At 41.9% G+C, this 14,535-nt stretch overlaps 2 protein-coding genes across 2 annotated transcripts in view; one reads left to right on the forward strand and one right to left on the reverse strand.

Moving 5' to 3' along the window:
- snx27a (sorting nexin 27a) overlaps positions 1 to 7,823 on the forward strand; it is a 47,596-nt gene extending 39,773 nt beyond the window's left edge. The window contains exon 13 of the mRNA XM_081612433.1: positions 7,786 to 7,823. Within this exon, the coding sequence (XP_081468559.1) occupies positions 7,786 to 7,808 (23 nt within the window). The 3' untranslated portion in view covers positions 7,809 to 7,823. The remainder of the gene's footprint in view (positions 1 to 7,785) is intronic.
- The window catches only part of chrna11 (cholinergic receptor, nicotinic, alpha 11), a 30,220-nt gene that overhangs the window by 7,942 nt on the left and 7,743 nt on the right, over positions 1 to 14,535 (reverse strand). Inside the window, exons 6-8 of the mRNA XM_017307556.2 lie at positions 8,134 to 8,301; positions 7,850 to 8,044; positions 1,168 to 1,254 (exon numbers count right to left, since the gene is read on the reverse strand). Of these exons, the coding sequence (XP_017163045.1) occupies positions 1,168 to 1,254; positions 7,850 to 8,044; positions 8,134 to 8,301 (450 nt within the window). The remainder of the gene's footprint in view (positions 1 to 1,167; positions 1,255 to 7,849; positions 8,045 to 8,133; positions 8,302 to 14,535) is intronic.

Here is a 14,535-nt window from a genome sequence, read left to right on the forward strand (position 1 = left end):
ATTAAATTTGAATGTAATTAAGGGTTAGACTGATTGAATGTGGCTCTAAGCTGATTGTACTGGTGCTGCAGTGGACTTTGGTTGGGAAAAGTTTGAACATATTGAAGCAAAAATGAGTGAAATCTTGAGAAGAGATGACAGAATGATAAATGGGATGGAAACTGTTGGATGCAGGGCTGGGCGATGTGGACGTGAAATTTAATAATAATTATTTATTACTTCCTTTTTAGGTAACTGTATGACACAAACACAAATGCTGCTCTTGGAAAACACCAATTTGTAATGAGCCTCTTCACATAAAGTCACATAAATATGTGTTATTTGCATCAGATGAATCATATTTTTCAAATTTATTAATATTTACTGATGCTTTGATTGAAAAAAGTTAAGAAAATAGTAAAACTAACAATCCTGACATTACGATAACCGTAATAAATCTAAAATATAAGAAATTTATCACGATAAATAATAAACAATACCATAAATATCCACACCTAGTGGTGAATAAGAACACTGAAAAAAAAAACACAAAATCTGAAATATTTTTATTCTAGTTTCTAGTGCAAATATCTGCAAAACTAACTTTTCAGTACGAGATAGGAGTTTGTTTTAAGTTAATAATTCCTTAATATTAACTTTAAAATACTGGCTCTATTGCCACTTATAGCACGGCATTTTCACCAGTGGAACTAGTACTTTTCTTTTAATTTCTACATTTTTAAATTAGAGGGATAGAGTGGTTAAATAAAGATTGATGATGAGGACGGTACAGAAGAATCAGAAGATTAATTAGGATGAAAAGGCATCATGGAGAGGAAGTAGAAGGATGATGTAACAAGGCGAGGATGATGAATTGGATGAAATTACTTCACAAAATGAAATAAGGACAAAAACGACACATAGGATGAAAACGTGGGATAGAAAAGAGAGACAAGACTCAAGACTCATGATGAACAGGATGATAGAGAGGATGGAGACTTTCTTTTAGAATAAAAAAAATAGACTTTCTGTCTTTTTCTTTCAGGCTGCCAAACCACATAAGCCTGGAAATGGATGCAAACTCCTACTTACGATCTTTAAATGCTGATTTAGAGGAATGTTTTGACTAGACGTCATGAATATTTTGTTTAAATTTACATAAAAATAGAAAACACGCTCTCCACGTACCTATGAGCGGGACGGAGTCCGACGTGGCGGGCATTATCTCAGCCACCAGCAGCATGAAAACAGTGAGCGACAGCAGAACGGTGATACCTGCAGACACACACACACACTCAGATTGTTTAGCTACATTTTGTTAGGCAGTCGATACTGTGGTTAGGTCTCCCTGTGTGTTCAGTGTTTTGATAAACGGTTAAGGCTCATGATGGGATCTGGTCGATTTATGTAAATGACTCTCTAAAGCCCCGACAGTGAATCAGGCCCAACCCGGACGCATCTCCACAGCCAAAACAGCAGAAAAAACTCTTCTCACACTGCTGGGAAACACACCTTATGCTCTTCATTTATCCACCTCCACATCATTTATGGTCCAGATTTAATTTAAGCAGTGCTTTGCTGGCAAAACTGTCTCCAATCTGAGCATTCAATTAAACCCCGGAGTTTAGAGGTGAAATATGAGTGCTTTAAGGCTGTTAGGTGAAATAAAAATGCTTCCTTTATGTTTAATTTTCTCCTGTTAAAAGGAGGCTCCTTTAACCCCGAGCGCTCAGTCCTGACGTCGCTTTGCCATCAGCAGCGACCAGAGTTCAGTCTGGTCATAAAAACTAATTTTCCAGATGGATAAATTGTCCCAGAAGTTATTGCGATAAACGATAATGTTGTTTTGAGACCATTTTGCATTATTAGTGACACAATAATGCAATAACAGATCAATAAACTTTTAATTCTAATGAACATTTGACACCGGAAGTGGAAAATGTTTCAAATCTCCAAAATAAATAAACAAAAACAAGAAATAAAATGGATTATGTCGTCTCTGCAAACAAAATTGTTCTTAAAAGTTTTGTGAGACAAAAGGAAAAGACTGAAACTTCTGTCATCCAGTTTTTGGTGGAAAGAAACGGAGAAAAGATACAAATGATAAATAATGCAAATGAAAATGAAAATGATTGAGCTCGTTTCAATTTAACATGTGATTAACTGATTTATTTGCAAAAAATACCAAAAATGTCCTCAGTAAAAAAGTATTTGGTAAAAGGTTCAAATTAAGTACTGAGTAACTCATCAAAACAGCAATAATTTAATATTTAAAAATTACATCATAAGATGAATCAAAATATTAAATTATGTGGAAACTGCATTTTAAAGATAAAAATCAAAATAAGTTGTAACATAAAAACACAGTAACGCAATCAGATCAAAAACAAATTTTTTTTTCCCAAATCAGTTTCTTTAAAACGTGTTAAACTTTAACAAAACCTGCAGGTTTGTGTCTCTGTTTATGGTGGATTTTTGGTTAAAACATGTTTGTTTTTCATTTAACGGGTAGAAAATCCAGAAATTTTACTCAGGTAAGAGTAGCGATACTTCATAATAAAATTACTCAAGTAAAAGTAGAAATACTCCCAAAAGTATTTTTTAAGTAAATGTAACAGAGTAAATGGAAATGGCCGTCCTGCATTTTCCTTGAAGTCAGTGCCTGCGCCTTTCCCCAGAATCAATTCACTAGCCTTAATTACATCAATAGGTTAATTGGCCGCATGTGTGAGGCTTTTCTTCTCCCTCCTTTGGAGAAATGCTGTATAATCCATCGTGTATTGAGGTTGAGGAAATGTTTTGACAAAGCTGCCGTGGCTTTCCTCCCAGATTCCTCCCACTCAGACTGGAGGCAAACAGCACTTTTAAAAATATATTATCATCCATTTAGATTACAGAGCGAGAGGACGGAGAGCCACGGGTGAAAACGAGGCTGCTGCTCGCAGATTTTCTGAGGTTTAAGGGGACGTCCAAGTAGCTGTTAGGTAGTAAGTTCAGTGAAACACAAAATGAGCCAATTAGTGTTGAGAGAACCACAAAGGAGCGGCTGAGAACTGAGGGTGTTTGATATGTGCTTTCTTAAAAAGCTGGAGCTTTCTCACACGTCATTATTTCTGCTCTTTAAAATCAAGATAATAGTCTGGAGTCTTTAATGCTCGGACGGCATGACTGTCAGATCCTAAAAGAGGGTGATAGTGAAATTAAAATTTAATTTTGCAGCACTTCTTCTTTTCTTTTCATCCTATTACAATCAGTCTCGCCAGTCCTTCGCTTCTTCCTTTGTCTGTCCTCCATCACCTTTTTCTAATTCTTCTCTCGACTTTTGTTTTTTTTTTTTGCCTTCTTCCCACACCCGCCGCTCTCTGTAGTTATCCAGTAATCCCTCTACTCTCTCATCTTCTCCCCCTCCCAGTTTGCCTCCTTTGTGCCTCATGATAATCTCCTGAGCCTCTCCTGTGCCTTCGCGCTGCGATATTTCACAATGTTTCACTTTAAAAGGCAGCCTATTTTCAGAAGTTCAGTCTGAAGGTAGTGAAGTCAGAGATTTGATCTGTTTATAGGACGTTCCTCTTGGATGAAACAGATTGTTCTGGAGTTACACTGCTTCAGTTTCCTCTTTTGTCTGTCTTGGCTCGACATTTTGTATTTCTGGACCAGCACTGATTAAAACATCAAAGTATGAGATACAATTGGAGCAACAAAATACTGCGAAGAAGTTTTAACTTAAGGACTTACGACTCTTTGAAGGGAACTGAATCTTCAGGAACTGTTCACTTTAAAGAGTCAGTAAAAAGATAAGTGTTTGAACATTTACTTTTTCAAAGAAGAAGCCAATTTATCCCCAATACAGTTTTTGAAGTTCACAAAAAATTTAAATTCATCTGTATTAGGTAAAATTAATATTTTTTCAAATAATATTAATTTTACTTGAAAAACCACCAATTAATTCCCTTAATTGGTGGTTAAGGGAAGAAATAAGGGAAGAATAAGGGAAGAAAACAAATCGACTGGAGCTGCTTTAGCAGAAACAAAAATCCTCTTCTGCACCATTAAATATAGAAAAGACCCACCCATTCCTATCAACTGTGTCAATAATCCATGTGATGTGATTTGATGTGTGTGCAGAACATTATAAGGAAGCTAAGTTGTAAACAAAAAACAAAGAGCAGCTCTCGCTAACCAAAACTCAAATTCTACTGTTCACGACAAAAGAATCGAATCGTTCGTGAACGACACATCGATATTTATAACCCGCACAAACACCAAAAAAAAATGAGAGAATTACAAGAAATACCAGTTAGTAAATATAAGTTGTTCAGTGCTTATTGCCATAAACAGTGAATAAAAGTCAACGACGTGGCAGCAAGGATGCATTTCTGCAGGTTGACATGTTGAAGACGATTCGCTGAAGGGATACAGATCGAACCTTGAAGCAGACAGGCTGCAGCAGCAGAGGACAGGCTGCAGCAGCAGAGGACAGGCTGCAGCAGCAGAGGACAGGCTGCAGCAGCAGAGGACAGGCTGCAGCAGCAGAGGACAGGCTGCAGCAGCAGAGGACAACACAGAGTGTCCCTCCTGTCAGCTGAAACACGGAGGCTACAGTTCACATCGTTTTACCAACACTGGACTGGAAAAGTGGTGCTAAGTCTTGTGAGTCTCAACGTCCAAGAATCCTGGACAAATGAAAACATGGAACACCCTTCCTCCGACTTAGACCTAAATGTAACCAATACTAGAGATTTTAAAAGAGCCTTGTTTAATTAAATGTTATAATTGTACATTTATGCTATATTAAATGTGCGGACCCGAGGAAGAGCAGGCATTGTCATGGCGATGGCTAATGGGAATCCAAATAAAGAAATAAAAATAAAAATATCAGCTGAGGCATTCAGAAAGTAGGGTGAGAAGTTGGTGAAAGCAACATGAGAACATTGTACCACCTGCTGCTGCTGGTGGTATAATGATGTGAGGACAGCTACCTGGCTTACTTTGGGCTCCAGTTAATAACCGAGCATTGTTTAAATTTCACAGCCTGCCTTAATATTTTCTAAAACAATTTATTGGATTAATCGACTGCTGAAATAATCACCAACTAATTTAGTAATTGATTAATCGTTAACTTTAGTATAGAATATGCCAGTTTTTTTCTTATCTTATCTTCCAACAGGATTATGGTCTATATCAAAACATTAAAATCATCTCAAGCTATTGAATACAACAATATAGTAGCTGTACTCTAATGGGCGCCACAGGCAGCAGGTCACAATCCAGCAGAACAATTTCAGGAAGTGGAAAAATGACAGACTTACATCACGGATGTGCAGCCAACAAATCTGCTGCTGAAATTGCATGATGTCATCATGCCAGTGAGGAATATCACTGATAAATCTTTGCCATGAGGAAATAAGGAAGCTGAGTGCAAAAAGATGTTTAAGCAAGCACACGCAAAGCAAACCTAATAAAGTGGCCAGTAAGTTTATGTTTCCCTCCGTAGCACTTTATTATTTAAGGGGTGTGCATAAGACTGATGACAATTTTATAAACATAAAGGACTCTTTATGAATGTTTATGACTTTTGCTATGAAGTGTTATTTGGTAAATAATGACACATTTAATGCAAAGTTGGACAAAAAGTTACATTAAAAGTCAGTTAAAATGATCCACTTTGCATTATTTGGTGAATAATGACACTTAATGCAAAGTTACACTAAAACTTTTATTAAAAGTCCATTTAAACTGTAAACTTGGCATTAACATTACCGAATGACACTTCATGACAACAGTCATAACCATTTATGGTAGCATTATCTCAGTCTTATCCGTAGCCCTTCAAATAAAGTATTACCCTTCTCTCTTAGTGTATTTTTCCACTCTAAATTTCAGAATTAGTAGATGTAGTTTTATGTTTTAAATGCCCTTCATTCAAAATAAAAACGTATCCAGAAATTGGGCTTTGTTAAATACAGATGGGAGACAAAAAACCTAATAAAAATACCTAAAACAGAGACTTTATTTGGAAACATAAGCATAACAGTTGCTTCTAATGCCAGGAGTTGGTGTTGGATTTGCAAATTTGCCAACATAAAATGGTGGATTCATCAAAAAAAAAAAAGCAAAAAAAAAAGAAAGGAAACTGAACCATTTTCTAAAGTAGTTCCCTGAAATAAACATCTTTGACAGCAACACAGCAGCTCCAAGTGGAAAAACAACAACAACTTTACAACTGTCTGGATTCTACAAACTCATGAAATAAACGCTGGGTAAATCAGAAGGTTTTTGACGTCATGACCCAACGGACAAAGGTTGCGTTCACAAACACTAAAACTTTATTCAAGTCAGAGATCTGGAGATACTTTTCCTGCTGCAGAATTGAGTCACAAAAAATGAGTTTCACCAAAACTTCTTCTTCTTATCTTTTGCGGTGCTGATTATTTTGATGACCTCAAGATTTTATTCACAAAAACATCCAGCTGCTTTTGTGGAATAAATGATGCAGGTATTCTGCTGCAAACACTTCGCATTAATTACAGATGGTTTATGATCTCACTCATTTTTTTTAAATCTTTTTATTTTTTTGTTGCCAAGGTTTTCTGTTTTGTTTTGAAGATATTAATTTAATAATCAACTTGCGCAAAGAGACAAGGCTGACAGGATGCAGCAATCTAATCAGAACGAGTCTCGGCACATCAGACAAAATCAAAACTTTTGCTTGTCTTGTGTTTATTATAAGCAACTCACACGGCTGTATTTAACCAGATATGGCAGCAAGATGTCTGGGGACAAAAATAACATATTTTCACGCCTGGTGGTTGTTCTGACTCGTCACTGGATTAATTTTCTGATAACTTTCTGATAACGGCATAATAGGAATAAACAAAAATTACATAAAATATTCTAACATGTCTTGGTCAACTTGACATCTTAAACTCCAAAATAGCCAAACATTTCACAAGGCAACTCTGGTTTAACAAAAACAGACTTTTTGCAGGAATATAAACGGGTTTCTCTTCATGGGAAGCCAACGTAACCCGTGTTAAAGCTATTACTCAAATCTAACGATCTTCTAATTCCCTTAATGATTCTCTTAGCAGCTTCATTCCTCCCGGTGGAGCTGTTCGGGAATAATGGGTTTTTATTAAATAATTTATTTAAAAACATGTACATGAAGTGAATCAAACGTCTGAACACAAATATAATTGTGCTACATTTTAGCCGTGGCACTGAAATGCAAAGATAGTTATGACAAAGCTGTCTTAATCAGTTAAAATCAAAACCTGCTGGTATGGCATTCATTTAAAGACAAGGTTACAATCCTTCTGCAAATAAAACTGTCTATAAAGCTCCTTTAGTTCTTTTTACCAAAATGTTTGATTTTTGAGCTACAACAAAGTTTAAACAAGCGAGTTTATTCATTTTTCAGGGTTTTTTCCCCCCTCAAAACTAGAAGAAAACCAGTAATTTGTACTGGCTAGTAAAAGCCTGATGAATTAACCTCTCACTTAAACCTTTGTCAAGATAAATGATTAAAAAATTAAAATAAAAGGATTGCTGCAATGTTAAAGCCCCTTTATCCAAATGGGTAAAGACCTGGTTTGTACCTCATGAACTCTAGTTGCAAAAGGTTTTCAGGAGTGATGGGTTATTACTAAATAATTTATTTAAAACCATGTACATGAAGTGAATCAAATAACTGAACTCAAACATAATTGTGCTACATTTAGCCGTGATGCTACAATGTGCATTTCTTTTTTTGTTACTTTGTGTTAGATTTTGATGTGTCGCCTCTGTGTTTGCACCTTCCTGAAGTTAAGGTTTCGCAGTCGGAGTAAAACCAAGCAGCTTCACCGTCCGCCCGCTCTGAGCCACTCACCCAGTGAAATCTTCTCTCCAGAGTCGGCCGGCAGCACGAAGATCAGCAGGGTCATGGAGGAAAGCAGCACACACGGGATGAGCAGGTTCAGGGCGTAGTAGAGCGTCCGCCGGCGGATCGTGATCACGAACGTCACGTCTGGGTACGGCTCCTTGCAGCAGTCGTAGAAAACCTCGTTTCTGGAGCCAGGAACACCTAAAGGAATGCAATCAGAGAAACTTACTCTGATTATTCATGAGTAAAGGTTTTTTTTTTTCCGGATGTTTTTTATTTTTCCTTCTTACCAATTAAGTCCCACTCTCCGTTGGGCATGTATCCCGAGATGTCAGCATCGGTCATCTGGAGGTCCAGCAGCCAGCCGTCGTACGTCCAGGAGCCAAACTTTAACTCGCATTTCTGGATGTCGAATGGGAACCAGCGGACGTCCACGTTGCACGTGCTCATAAAGATTCCTGCAGAGACAGACGAAGCTTTGCAGCCTGGCCAATAGCAGGAGTCCAAAGAGTTTGCAGCTTGAAACTTAGGAAGAAGCCTGAAGAAAAGAAAGCTGACTAGATAGCAAACTGCCCCCCATCAAAGGTGCGTCTGTGTCTTTTCTCTGCTTGTCAGATTGTCTCTTCTCCGCTCTGCCGGCACATAGCTGTTAGCTGAGCATCAACAGAATACAAACATTCACAGCACTGCTGAAAAAATTAGATTACAGTTCCTGCCCTAATGAGATTGCCCCCTTTTATCATGCAAAATAAATGCCCTCACATATGCATCAGCACGGCGCTCTTCCCAGGGTGTTATCCCTGGGAATCACAATGATCCACACAGCGGTTTTCTGGCAGACTGAAGCTCTTAATGTACTTAAGGGACAAAATTAATCAGGCCTGTTAAGACATTCACACACACACACACACACACACACACACACAAACAAAATGTCATGGAAGCCTTGCAGCTCACAGAGAAGTTCATTGTGAGCCTGTCGACATGCAAATCAGCTCTCAGAAGAAGTTAGCAGGCTGACTTCCAGTTTGAGAGCATGCAGAGGTTAATCTCTCATTTATAGTATGAAATTATTGTCATGCACTTTTTGCTCTGGAAAAATGAGTTCTTGCACTTGCTTCATGGGGGTGAAATTGTTTTTAGTAATCACATTATTGGGAACCAGAAGGAAAAAAAAGATAAGAAATTGTTACTATTCAATTTCCTTCCAAGTATTAGAAGACGTAGTAGTGGTAGGTATTGTTGTATTTCCATCATGCAAGCTGCCATTCTGTAAAAACAGAAAAACTTTTAAAAATGTTTTTAAATGCTTTGTGAAATCACAAGAAACCACTCAATGTTCAGAACACAAATGTTGAATTTGTTCTTGTAATTCTTTGTTTTTAATGACCTAGATCTGATTAAAATGACTTCTACAACTTGGCAAATGTTTTTTATAACATGTCATGGTTATTTACAGTAACTTTAAATGGATGTTAATGCATTAAACTCTAAAATTGAATGTGTTCGGTGCTGATTCCAAAGAATGAAGCTTTTAACAACAAGGATCATTGTACACAACTAAGCATTCAATGCAATTATTTTCTGATTACAGTGATCAGTAAATTATCCTTCTTATGCAATAAAAAGATTAAATCTTACACTTGTTTTATGAGTTCCGATGGGCTCACCACCTGTCCGAGGGGCCAAAGGGGTCGGGTGCATTGTGCTATGGGCGGCAGCCAAGGGAGGGGACCCTGGCGGTCTGATCCTCGGCTGCAGAAGCTGGCTCTCGGGACGTGGAACGTCACCTCTCTGGTGGGGAAGGAGCCGGAGCTAGTGTGCGAGGCTGAGAGGTTCCGGCTAGAAATAGTCGGCCTCACCTCGACGCATGGCTCTGGTTCTGGAACCAGTCTCCTTGAGAGGGGCTGGACGTACTTCCACTCTGGAGTTGCCCACGGTGAGAGGCGCCGGGCTGGAGTGGGCATACTTGTTGCCCCCCATTTGGGCGCCTGTACGTTGGGGTTCACCCCGGTGAACGAGAGGGTGGCCTCCCTCCGCCTACGGGTGGGGAGACGGGTTCTGACTGTTGTTTGTGCTTACGGGCCGAACGGCAGTTCAGATTACCCACCCTTCTTGGAGTCCTTAGAGGGGGTACTGGAGAGTGCCCCTCCTGGGGACTCCCTTGTTCTTCTGGGAGACTTCAACGCTCACGTGGGCAATGACAGTGAGACCTGGAGAGGCGTGGTTGGGAGGAACGGCCCCCCCGATCTGAACCCAAGCGGTGTTCTGTTGTTGGACTTCTGTGCTCGTCATGGATTGTCCATCACGAACACCATGTTCAGGCATAAGGGCGTCCATATGTGCACTTGGCACCAGGACGCCCTAGGCCGCAGTTCGATGATTGACTTTGTCATCGTCTCATCGGATTTGCGGCCGTATGTCTTGGACACTCGGGTGAAGAGAGGTGCGGAGCTGTCCACTGACCACTACCTGGTGACGAGTTGGCTCCGGTGGTGGGGGAGGAAGCCGGTCAGACCTGGCAGGCCCAAACGTGTAGTGAGGGTCTGCTGGGAACGTCTGGCGGAGTCCCCTGTGAGACGGAGCTTCAACTCTCATCTCCGGCAGAACTTCGAACACGTTCCGGGGGAGGTGGGGGACATTGAGTCTGAGTGGACCATGTTCCGTACCTCCATTGCCGAGGCGGCCTATCGGAGCTGCGGCCGCAAGGTCGTTGGTGCCTGTCGCGGCGGCAACCCTCGAACCCGTTGGTGGACACCTTCGGTGAGGGATGCTGTCAAGCTGAAGAAGGAGTCCTACCGGGCCTTTTTGGCCTGTGGGACTCCAGAAGCAGCTGATAGGTACCGGCGGGCGAAACGGCATGCGGCTCGGGTTGTCGCTGAGGCAAAAACTCGGGCGTGGGAGGAGTTTGGAGAGGCCATGGAGACAGACTTCCGTACGGCTTCGAGGCGATTCTGGTCCACCATCCGGCGTCTCAGGAGGGGGAAGCAGTGCAGCACCAACACTGTTTATAGTGGGGATGGTGCGCTGCTGACCTCAACTCGGGACGTTGTGGGCCGGTGGGCGGAATACTTCGAAGACCTCCTCAATCCCACCAACATGCCTTCTGTTGAGGAAGCTGAGCATGGGGACTCTGGGCTGGGCTCTCCAATCTCTGGGGACGAGGTCGCCGAGGTGGTCAAAAAGCTCCTCGGTGGCAGGGCCCCGGGGGTGGATGAGATCCGCCCGGAGTTCCTTAAGGCTCTGGATGTTGCGGGGTTGTGTTGGCTAACGCGACTCTGCAATATCGCATGGACATCGGGGGCAGTTCCCCTGGACTGGCAGACTGGGGTGGTGGTCCCCCTGTTTAAAAAGGGGGACCGGAGGGTGTGCTCCAATTACAGGGGGATCACACTCTTAAGCCTCCCTGGTAAGGTCTATTCAGGGGTCCTGGAGAGGAGGGTCCGTCGGATAGTCGAACCTCGGATTCAGGAAGAGCAGTGTGGTTTTCGTCCTGGTCGTGGAACACTGGACCAGCTCTACACCCTCAGCGGGGTCATGGAGGGTGCATGGGAGTTCGCCCAACCAGTCTACATGTGTTTTGTGGACTTGGAGAAGGCGTTCGACCGTGTCCCTCGGGGGGCCCTGTGGGGGGTACTCCGGGAGTATGGGGTACCGGGCCCTTTGATACGGGCTGTCAGGTCCCTGTATGACCGGTGTCAGAGTCTGGTCCGCATTGCCGGCAGTAAGTCGGGCTCGTTTCCGGTGAGAGTTGGACTCCGCCAAGGCTGCCCTTTGTCACCGATTCTGTTCATTACTTTTATGGACAGAATTTCTAGGCGCAGCCGAGGTGTTGAGGGGATCCGTTTTGGTGGCCTTAGGATCGCATCTCTGCTTTTTGCGGATGATGTGGTCCTGTTGGCTTCATCAGATCGTGATCTGCAGCTCTCACTGGAGCGGTTCGCAGCCGAGTGTGAAGCGGCCGGGATGAGGCTCAGTGCCTCCAAATCCGAGGCCATGGTCTTGAGCCGGAAAAGGGTAGAGTGCCTTCTCCGGGTCAGGGGGGTCGTCCTGCCTCAAGTGGAGGAGTTTAAGTATCTGGGGATCTTGTTCACGAATGAGGGAAGAAGGGAACGGGAGATCGACAGGCGGATTGGGGCAGCGTCTACTGTGAAGCGGGCGCTGTACCGGTCCGTCGTGGTGAAGAGAGAGCTGAGCCAAAAAGCGAAGCTCTCGATTTACCGGTCGATCTACGTTCCCACCCTCATCTATGGTCATGAGCTTTGGGTCATGACCGAAAGAACGAGATCACGGGTACAAGCGGCCGAAATGAGTTTCCTCCGCAGGGTGGCTGGGCTCTCCCTTAGAGATAGGGTGAGAAGCTCGGTCATCCGGGAGGGACTCAGAGTAGAGCCGCTGCTCCTCCACGTCGAGAGGAGCCAGTTGAGGTGGCTCGGGCATCTGGTAAGGATGCCTCCTGGACGCCTCCCTGGTGAGGTGTTCCGGGCACGTCCCACCGGGAGGAGGCCTCGGGGAAGACCCAGGACACGCTGGAGGGATTACGTCTCTCGGCTGGCCTGGGAACGCCTTGGGATTCCCCGGAGGAGCTGGAAGAAGTGGCTGGGGAGAGGGAAGTCTGGGCGTCCCTTCTGTAGCTGCTGCCCCCGCGACCCGACCCCGGATAAGCGGAAGAAAATGGATGGATGGATGGATGGACTTGTTTTATGAGGACGCAATTACATATTAGTCATATGAACCTAAAACAAAGCCCATACAAGACATAAAAGCAACTGGTCTCTTCAGTTTTCTGCTTCTCCTTCATCTCTGTTTTTTCTTCAACCTCTCTCAAAAATTTCTCAAGGCTCCTGGGTTTTTCTTTTGTCACTGTCACACAGAAAAGGCGGCTCTAAAAATACAGCAGAAATCACTTGCATTGGAGGTATTACATGGCCTTGAAATACAATTGCCTTATTGTAAATGCGACAAAGTGGAGATAAGAGCTGAAACTTGCTGCACCTGTTGTCTGAAATGTCATTAATCAGAGCAAAGCAGTCACAAGCTGGCATGCAGGGAAAATCTGATTATCTGCTTATATTTTGTTTTAGGAACGCGCCGATCTCATTACTGGCAGCCTGTTATGTTGTGGCAAAAACCTTAAAATATTTAGAAAAATATAATGAATAAATCTAGTCATTAGGGGGAAAAAAATCTCTAACTTATAGGGAATGACTATTTATACTTAAAGTCTTGGTACTTTTCAGCAAACTCCACACGTTTACGAGGTGGAAGGATAGAAAAGCTCTGCATGTAGACAGCATCCAAAAAAGACTAATACCTAAGACAGACTTCACGCTTTGAAGTAAGGTTCAAATAGTGAGCTTTGAAGATTTTTTATTTTTATTTTTTATCTCTCTTATCATCCAGCTCACAGCGCGTGGGAGCAAGATAAATACGAGCCCTCGTCCAGCCTGATAGCCAGTGGCTACAAGAAGCAGACCTTGTGTCACGTTTTTTGATCAGATAAAGAAAACAGAAAGTCACAGAAACTCAAAATCACTTAAAAAACTAAATAAAAAACACATACAATAGTAATTTTACACTAGTGATTTCACTAAAGCAACATGGCTTGTTTTACTCCACTGAACAAATTCGCTCTAATGTAATATGAGATAATGCTACTGCAATGAAAGATTAATTTATTTTTATAAGTTTTATCCACATTTATAAGCTATTTAACTAGATTTGGCATACCTGTAGTATTTTATTTACTGTCAATAAGACCCTCAGTAGCAGCTACAAGTAAATTTATATTGTTGGTCAGGCCATCAAAAACCTCTCCACTTACTTTCCACACCTGAGTTTTTTCTTTAAACTCTCCCTTTACTGAATCTGAACTAAACCTCAGCAAAGAGGAGACATACATTGGCTCAGCAGCAATGATTCAATAAATCTGGTCCATGAGCTGAATGCTGTCCATGACTTTTACTGTAGTGGGTAATTGAAGCTCTAACTCCCAGCTGCACAATGGGATTCACTCTAAGGCTCTTTTAATCTGGGAGGGCCTGAGAAAATACAAAGCAAAGACCCATGAAACCCCGAGGGAGTCGTCACCTTCACAGGAGTGCAGGAGAGTCTGTCGTAAGGTTTAGAAATAAGGAGAAGGAAGTGAGCGCTGTAGGCAGTTTATACTCACAAATGTTGTTTTTCTATCAATGAAATATTCATGTCAAATGTGTAAACAAGAGGGCATGCAGAGAGTGCAGAATGAGCTGCTGCACCTCCGGGAAATGAGGTGTCAGACAGGCATGATGAAAATGGGGACTTAAACAATTTACTTTATATATAAAATAGAAAATTGGAAAAGTATTCATAGGACTTCACCTTTTCCACATTTTCTCACGTTGTTACCACGAACATCATTGCATTTATTTATGACAGACCACCGCAAAGCAGTGTACAATTGTGAAGTAGAAGAAAAAAATAATACAGTGTGGAAGTCAGCAGAAAAGGATGAAAAAGTAATTTGAGTCTTGATTTATTCTCAATGTCTTCCAACCAAAACCAAAAATGGAATGAAGGACAACCGTTGGTGTCTGCACCATAAAGGTCTTCACACCTCACCTTATCCCCTTCACAATAAAAGCATACATTCGGGTGTGAAATATGTGCATTGTATTCGCCCCAACAGCTTTTTTTTTTTTTTATGAAATGGT

The sequence above is a fragment of the Poecilia reticulata genome, chromosome 11, assembly GCF_904066995.2.
Source record: "Poecilia reticulata chromosome 11, P_reticulata-male-v2, whole genome shotgun sequence".
Lineage (NCBI taxonomy): Eukaryota > Metazoa > Chordata > Actinopteri > Cyprinodontiformes > Poeciliidae > Poecilia > Poecilia reticulata.